The following is an 8507-nucleotide window of genomic DNA, read 5'->3' as shown; positions in this document are numbered from 1 at the left end:
GGGTTATACCTCTTCTACAAGCAACTTGTATCGCCCCAGTCCTCCCATCCTTGCATCCAATAAATTGAGCTTCGACTTTAAAGTTCCCAGTACGATCAGTCCATTGACGGATCCGCGAACTATCTGGTTCTGTGATTGTAGCTGTTAGTAAGATCGCTGCCCATGGGCCCGCCTCTCTGTAACGAGAACGATTAGGCTGGGGCATACTCTGTTTCCCAGAACCGGCTTGATCTGATGCAATGCTATCGGGTCTCCTCCTCCTTCTATCATCCCTTGAATGACTTCCAGCCAAACTACTTGTCCTCTGAGGTATTCCGCTAGCCCTAGGATCCCCACCGTGTTCCTGCATCTTAATTCGCTCCTTCGGGTCGCTTGGCGAAGCCATGATACCTGGGGTAACAACCTTGCTCCGGCCCCTCTCAATGAAACTAGCTGGCACAACGCCTTCCAGCCCGTTAACCTGCCTCCGAACCAGCCACCATTCATCGTTCGACTCGTCCAAAATCAGAACCTCGTCACCAGTGGTCACCGAAACTTCGTCTTCTCCTTGAGCTGCAAAATCACAGAGCACAGTTCCTATATCATTCCGTTTACCCCCTCCGGAAGCAGCAGCAAAGACCTCACTTATTCCTGCAGCTTTCACAGCGCCCCGAATCTCGGACAGGGCGGATACGATCTGCTCTGCTGTGTCTTTAGATCCTGCGTGGAGATCTAGTGAACGGCTTGGCTTTTCCAATTCAAGGAATACATGTTTTCCCTCCACATTATAGCCCTTAAGATTTTCGACGCTCCATTCCTCCTTAGGGCGGGTGCTCTTGTCAGGGAGGAGAATGATCCGCGTAGGACCTAAGCCAAGGGTTGCAGCACGTTTCTTCCTGGAGTCAACCTCTTGTACTGGATAGGTTTGGAAACCAGGAGGAATCGGGGGCGAATCACGCCCATGGCTATGTCCGCCTTCAACACCATGACGAGGTTGACCCGGCCGCCGGAAGGGTATTCGTGGCCCATCCCCGTCTTCAGAATCCGACAAGTCGTGTATATATTTCTGCTCTTGTTTCGACCTTTGTTCACGGCTTCGATCATGGCTTGGCTCGTGACTCCGCTCCTGGTTTCGGTCCTTATATGATCGAGGTGCTGAGCCAGTAGGTGAAGCCATTCCTGAAGTAGGAGACCTTGGAGAGGAAACCGAATGCTGAGGAATTCGCTGGTGCATAACAGTGGCAACATTCGCAGCCGGTGATTGAGTTGGTGAGTACTCTTGAGATTGGGGCCTCGGAGGAGTCGGTGGGGGCGGTGTGTCTTCCCTTGGCGGTGATGAGAAGGAAACATGTTTGCTCGTAGCAGCCGGCGCCTGAATAGGTGAAGGCGGCGAAACGGCAGTAGGAGAAGCAGGTGGATTACTCTCACCAGCTCCAATTTTTTCAATGTAATTGGTCGGTGCAAACCCGAATTCACCGTTGTATCCTACAAGAGCCCAGTCTGGATCCGAAACATCGTCATAAACATCGAGGGTAGCATCTTCAGCGAAGGACACCTCTTCGTCGGTTTGTCGAGTATAGCTGTAGAGTGCTTTGGATTTACCAACAGGGTCGGCCTAGGAAACAATGAAGACAATTTTAGCTCTATAACTTCTCCATGAAGTGGCGCTACGGTACTCCAGAATTTTGCCCGGCAACAAGCCATACCCAGCCAAGCATGGGTACCCCACAATAGGGTGCAGCAGTAAAAGGTCCTTACCTCCTCAATGTAAGTGACAGGCACGAGACCTATGGGCTCCTCCTCCTCTCCTGTACTCTTTTTCTTGGCCTTCCACCAATCGTCGTCAGATGATTTCTCAAGGATATATAGCAGATCGCCCTCTTCCAAGGTCAACTCCTGATCATCTCGGGGAGTATACGCGTACACAGCGGTATACACCCCCAGGAATGGAGATGTCATTTTGATTCGTTTGTGAAGGTAGTAGATTTGAGATGAAGGGGGAAAAAATGAAGGAAAAGAATGCTAGGCAAGGTACAAATGCGAAGGATGGGGATAGCGGAGGAGGTTGGCTGAGGAATAGGAGGGGCGACGAATGTTGTTGGTTGCAACCAGCCGGATAGCTGATGTTTCGGGGGGCGGAGGGCTCCCCCGATCGACCAGGGAACGAGTGAAATTCACAGGCAACTCGAACGCCGTTAAAAAAAAAATAGAAAAGGGCCAAACAGGCGTGACCTAAACACCCGCAAAACCCCTTTAAAATATCACACTTCAAGTTCTGGGATGGAAGCACACGGTCGCCAGTTCCACGCTGCAGGAAACATAATTATTAGCTAATCAATGCGTTGGTTTAGGGAGAGATTGGAGGGCCTCCCCCTCTCGTCCAACTAAGCACAAGCCATAAAAGGTCTAGCCACAGGCAGACCGGGACCGTACCGGTAGACTAACCTATACCGGTAGTCTAACTTGTATCATAACTTGTTCTCGAGCCACAGATTATTTCAACTATTATTGGATGATGGGCGTTTACTTTTGATTTGGTTTTTGCTGGAGAAAACTTTTCATATACAGTATCATACCGGCAGTAGCTGCTTTTATTAAAATACATATAATATCATTGTCATTACTCATTTTTGTTTACACTCAGGATGATACTCGAGCAGTATCGTACCGGTATTCAAAAGTCTTGATGAAAGGCTTAGTAAGCAGCAGTAAGTAACCGCAGATGCCTCGCCCAGATTGTCAATTGCTGTTTTAAAAGTTGCAATACCGGTATCATGCCTCTCCAGCTTCTCTTTTTAACAATGAAGTCCAAAATATAATATACGGATGTCCTAAAACAACAAATTAGTAGACGACAGCCAGCTAGAGGTTCCCTTATGTAAGCAAGTCAACAATGGTCTGTCGCCAACGAGATCATAGCGGTAGGTGCCTACAAAGCTAGAGGGGGATTCTCTTTTTTCATGTTTTCTTTTTGGCTTATGTCTCCGATGGTGAGGGGGGCAAGGAGGCGGGGTCACTCAACCTGTGTCTAGCCGTCCAACGGACTCTGAGTGTGATGCTTTATGGAGACATGACCAGGTCCGACAGCCTCTCTGTTTCCTCAAACCCACCCACACTGGATCCTGAAATGCTTTAACATCGAACTCAACAGTTCAAATACGGGATTCTGCAATCATCTGATGGACTGTACAGTATGATACCTAATCGATAACGGGAATAGTGAGCACTGGGCAGTTGGGCAACCGAACACTTCAAACTTTCCCAGACAGAAGACCCATGTCCCACATTAACTCTTCACTGGGGTCATACTCCGTACTCGAGTAGACACAACTGGGGTTCCGTTCCCCCGAACTTCATTTGCACGCCTCCTCCCTCTCCATCCGTCCGGACTCCCTCCCCCGTAAAACGACCCCTCCCCACCATAAGGCCCACAACCCCCCAAATCCTCAGTCGGCTATTAGAGTCCTCTTGTTCCCACTCCTACATCCTACACAATTATTGTTCCGACTTGACTGAAAGTCTCGCATTCCTCGGCAAGATTGCAACCCCCTCGGAAAGTACCATAGGCATCCGCATCAATTTGACCTCCAAGGACCATGAGCAATACATCCGTCCTCCCCAATTTGTGAAATCGCCTAACTTCGGACTCTCAATATTATCCCCCACTCCGTTTCTCCCACGAGCTCGTTCTAGTGGCGCAGCGCGGCGAAGGTCCTTAGTCCATAACTTAGTATTGCGTCGGACTATCCACTGTGTTAGCCCGACGCCCCGCCAGGTCACTTTGTTACCACTTCGCCCTCTCCATATCTCCGTCAGCGGCCAGTCTCGAGCTTGATAGAGTAGGCGAGCGGGAGCGAATCAATTTTCATGCCTCTGAAGTCTGACCAGGTTGCCTTCCAGATATTTGTTTAAAAGCAGAACCCATCAAACGCCCAAACTTTCTTCACCCCCTCTTTCCCGCACCACACAGGTCTTCACTTGGATATCATAAAAATCAGTTACCATAATGGCCAACACTACTCCTCCTCCGCCAGCGCTCCTGGAGCTTCTCCCTCCTCTTCTCGCCCACATCCTAATTGCGTTTACCTCTCCACAGCCTCCACCATCACTTTATCCTCTACTTTCACCAATCCTGCGGCAACGCCTCCGGTTACTGAGGGTGCCTCCAAGTTCAACTCCTTCCGTAGAGGAGACCTGGCTTTCACTTTTAACCTGGTCTTCCACTGCGGGCCCTATGCTCTCGGCACACCTCGCTACGCAGGATTTTGCACCACACCCAGCCTCCGGCGAATTAGAGTTAGGCGAAATAGATTTCAAAGGGTTCCAACAACTGGATAAGGAAACGATAAAGGCATGCGTTCAGCTTCCGGAACGTGGTATTGAAGCGGTCTACCTATGGATTACCAACGACCCAGACGGTGAAGATGATGGGTGGAGAATCATGGACTTGCATCTCTCATCAGATTCCGAGCAAACCGAATGGTGCCCAACCGTTCGTGAAGCGGACGAAGCGTTCTACAGCAGATCCGCAAAGCCTGTGTTACCAGTGACTAACCCTATCCCATCATATGCAAATGATGCCCTAAGAGCCGATAACGACGACGATGATGACGGCTACTGGGATATGTATGATCGCACCCCTGCTCGGAGCCCCATGTTGCCTCAAAAAGTGGACCAAATGGCGGACGATGATTACTATTCACAATATGACCACACTCAACCCGCTATGGAACCAGAGGACTCATCAGCAAACTCGCCTCTGGAGTACTCACGATACACTAATCCTCTCACCATGCAGCATTCATCATCACATTCCCCTACAACTGTTTCTTCTACACCGCCTACTGCTATGTCGGCTTCCTTCCTAATTGATAAAGAAGCACTGGCAGGAGTCGTGACACATGCGCCCTGCCCGGTTTCTGCCGGGCCATCGTCTTCCTCGGCGGAGAGCTCTGTCGGCAAATTAGAGGAGGCGGCTGGTCTGACCATGCAGGCAGAAATGGGCGTTAAACAACACATCTCCACCAGCATCAAGAGCCTGTACAGATTGTCAAAGAGTGTGGGGATTTCCAGGGAGGAATTTGAACGGCTATTACAGACCGAAATTGCTTTTCTTGAAATGATGGATGAGGATGAGTGAACAAACCCGTTTACCAATCTTCCCCGCGTCACCTTCTTTCCTTTCCCTTTTTTTTCTGAGGGGGATGGTTCTCTTCTCAGCCTCGCATCTACAGTAAATCACGACAATCTCGTTGGCTTTTATTTTTCTTCTCTTTTTTTTATTTTTTTTTTTTTCGTTTATTTCATCGGGGGATTTGAGTTTCTGCCGCCTGCCTGCCGCAAGCCAGGTTCAGGTCAGGCATTTGCCAGATACTGGCTTCCTTTTACTTCTACTCCCCTTTTCTCATATCCCCCCCCTTCTCTACCACATTTTCTCTGATCATCACAGCATGTCTATTTTTTCCCCACCATACACTTCACCATTATCATCATCCCAAATCGGCCATTTTTTCTTTTCTCGGGGGAAAAATATGTAAGTCGGGCGCAGGGCGTTTTTTAGTTTTTTATGTTCCTTCGTATCGCACCGTCACATTGAATTTGCGGTACGGTAGCTTATGTATTTGTACAATGCTTCTACACTCTCGGAATTTCAAGTGCTGTATTATTATCAACCATATTACATTTTCTATTGTCAATTTGACACAATTTTTGAAAAGTTGAGCGATTACTAGAACTGCAGCATATTGCACTGAGCGAGCATGTGATGGACGGAATGGCCGATACCATACCATACTGGTACCGGTATCCCCCCTCTAGGCACTCAACGAATTTATTGAGGGTGGGGGAGACGAGCACTTGATTTTATTTCTTTTTCACTTCCAGGGGCGGTTGTGCTACATATGTGGAAAACGCCGAAGGAGGTCCGACGAGTGAGGGGTTGTGATTGTTGTGTCTGTGAAAAGGGAACTTGATGAAAATTTAATGACAATTTTTCCTGACCCTTCTGGGCACGTAGGTATGGCGGACGAAGTGTTGGGGCTCGGTTGAATGGATATGGGTGTGAGAAGGAATAACAATGTAAGCTAGCGATATATGGTACACTGAATCTGTGCCGAGTGGAGATGCTGGATTGGGTTGGGTAGGGGAGTGGGTGATAGAGTTGATATATTTCCTCCAGATTTGTGCCGATGCGTCGGAGACCCGGTGCTTGTGCTTGCTTTCCCGCAGTACCTGAGAAGAGCCAGGACATACGATAGTAGCAGGTTCAGAAGATGCTTCTCGAAGAGAAATTGCTTCGAGAGGTGATAATGTTTCACACACCGAAATCGCAGCAGAAATGGAGGGTTTTAATCTCTTCGGACCGTTCGGCTTCCTCTTCTTTGCACTTGATACTATAGAATATTCTGGTTCTTGTCGGATACCGGTAATACGGTTCTCAAGCCGAAGCCGATTCCCGAGTACCAAGACGAATCTTTCCCCCCCCTTCATATAACACCTATGGTCAGGGTAAAGCGTAATCAGGAACAGCAAAAATCACAACATCAGATGAATCCACAGCCAAAGCAAAAGTGGCACCCCATAGCCTTCCCCTCCCTCGCTCCACAAATCGGGGATTGCCGGTGACCTCCCGGGACCAGACAAACATACAGTACAAGCCAAAACCAAAGATATCGAAATGGATATTAGGGACAGCAGTAAAGTGCTAGTTACTTAGCGAGTACCCTATCCAAGCTTGTACACCCTCAAGAGTACCGTTAAGACACTCATCTCTGCAAGTTTGTTGTGGGTGAAATCTAGGAATACTTGTAATTAGTAACTCTGTGCGGTTCCTAAGCTTGCGGGTCCCGATACTTACCTTTCCACCGGGTACCATATCGTACTGTGCTATACGTAGCCGTGGATTTGCCCTGATATGGCTCGGTGGGTGATTGTTCCAAGTAGGAGTCAATATACAGCAGTTAATTGGAGAAAGAAGATGGAAAAAAACTTGTATTTTTGGAGTGGAATTCTGCCGGTCAGGCAGTGAATACTCGAAACTTTCACAGGAGGGGGGGGGGCACTGTTACAAGTATGAATCATAAATATCCTGTCAGTATCCAGTCCACATAGCGATTGCATACGTACTGTACTACTAGTATGGCTGCCAAACTTCCCGAGCTACTGCATCATACAGACCGACCCTGCAAATCTCAAGCCTATAATTGGTACAGTCAAAGAGAAAAAGAAAGAAAATAGAGACACTGATCCGTTGCTATCATATTTTTTTTGTCGCTTAAGACGGAAGAGGAGCAGAGGGTAGGAGCAGGTTTGGGTTTATGCTTAATCGCGGACCCGCCCGTTCCCGGGTTTCTCAACCTGGTTGGGAGGTGGAGGGGGGATGGGATAAACCGTGCGGTTGTTTAAAGCGCTGTTTAGGTGAGATTGCGCCTATTTCTTTTCTTACAGGTCATGTACCGTACCATACCAGTATTGCGTACAACGCAATGCTTACTTGCTAGATTGACTGATTAGGAGATTATAGCAAGTGGATTGTATGCTATTGGTACAGGTACAGGCCAGGTGCTGCTGCGCTTATGTAATGTTCCATGGGAGCTGAAGGCTACGGGAGCCATGGCGCTGGTAATTGTACGCAGTTATGATGTTGTGCTTCCACTTGCGTAAAATACTCGTACAATACAGCGGTTGCGGAAGGTACAGGCTTGGAATGAAGCTGAAGATAGGCACTTGTATGCGGGCGGAGTTATAAGCAGCGGTCTCGAACAAGAATTTGTGATTTTATTTTTGTCGGTATGGGGAGTCTTAGAGGTACCGGCATTAGGGGTAACAGTTTACAGTACTCGTACAGCACCATTTGCTACTCGTGAAATGTGGAAAGGGGTTGGAAAGGGATCAGCTCTGCAGGAGGTTGGTCGTTACTGTGTTACAATTTACTGTATTATTGGTAACGTCGTACTATAGTACATATTCCGTCGCCATGACAGAGTTGGAGGGAACGAGAGGGGTGAGACTCGAATGTGCAACACAATAATGGTTCTGGACTTGTATGATAAGTAGTGCTTCTTATCATCATACTCGTTCACATTTATACGCCTTCATCATCCCCTCTAAAGATTTTGAGAACACATATGTAATTGCTATAAGTTAGGCGTAAGGTTGGCCTCACAGCCTACTTAAACTATAGGAGTAGGAAGCTCGGCACTGCATCCAGTACTGTGTCTTCTCACCTTCTAATCTGCTACCGTGGAAGGAACAAAGAAATAAAGTAAAGAACTTTGTCTTCGTTCCTTATTTCGGTATAACAAAATAAATAACTTTCCCCATATTATAAGAAGGAACTTAATCACCTTTTTTTTAATCGAGTGTGCTTGCTGCTTGACCTTGGTTAGCTCTATCTAATATCTTACCCTACTCGACCGTCGCACGCATACCGGTACTGTTACGTCCTATTATACGTGCGCTTTTCGAGAATAATGTTCTCTGCGGAGCGGGGGGTGAGGAGGGGGGGGGGGGGGGGCATAATATGATAT

General features: G+C 48.0%; 2 protein-coding genes; one reads left to right on the top strand and one right to left on the bottom strand.

Moving 5' to 3' along the window:
- Positions 1-2164, bottom strand: part of GSTUM_00001592001 (uncharacterized protein) — a 4607-nt gene extending 2443 nt beyond the window's left edge. Inside the window, exons 1-3 of the mRNA XM_002835695.2 lie at positions 1738-2164; positions 208-1594; positions 1-129 (exon numbers count right to left, since the gene is read on the bottom strand). The exon at positions 1-129 is cut by the window's left edge and continues 1703 nt beyond it. Of these exons, the coding sequence (XP_002835741.1) occupies positions 1-129; positions 208-1594; positions 1738-1938 (1717 nt within the window). The 5' untranslated portion in view covers positions 1939-2164.
- Positions 2165-3438: 1274 nt separating this feature from the next.
- Positions 3439-5978, top strand: GSTUM_00001591001 (uncharacterized protein). XM_002835694.2 has 1 exon: positions 3439-5978. Exon 1 carries the CDS (start codon positions 3986-3988, stop codon positions 5117-5119), a length of 1134 nt encoding a protein of 377 aa, XP_002835740.1. The 5' UTR covers positions 3439-3985; the 3' UTR covers positions 5120-5978.
- Positions 5979-8507: the final 2529 nt, after the last annotated feature.

The sequence above is a fragment of the Tuber melanosporum genome, assembly GCF_000151645.1.
Source record: "Tuber melanosporum whole genome shotgun sequence assembly, scaffold_113, strain Mel28".
Classification (NCBI taxonomy): domain Eukaryota; kingdom Fungi; phylum Ascomycota; class Pezizomycetes; order Pezizales; family Tuberaceae; genus Tuber; species Tuber melanosporum.
The sequence above is the reverse complement of the archived record's forward strand: the minus strand, read 5'-3'. Positions and strand labels throughout refer to the sequence as shown.

Coding starts and splice junctions, on each gene's coding strand:
- GSTUM_00001591001 (XM_002835694.2), top strand. CDS start 3,986: ATGGCCAACACTACTCCTCCTCCGCCAGCGCTCCTGGAGCTTCTCCCT.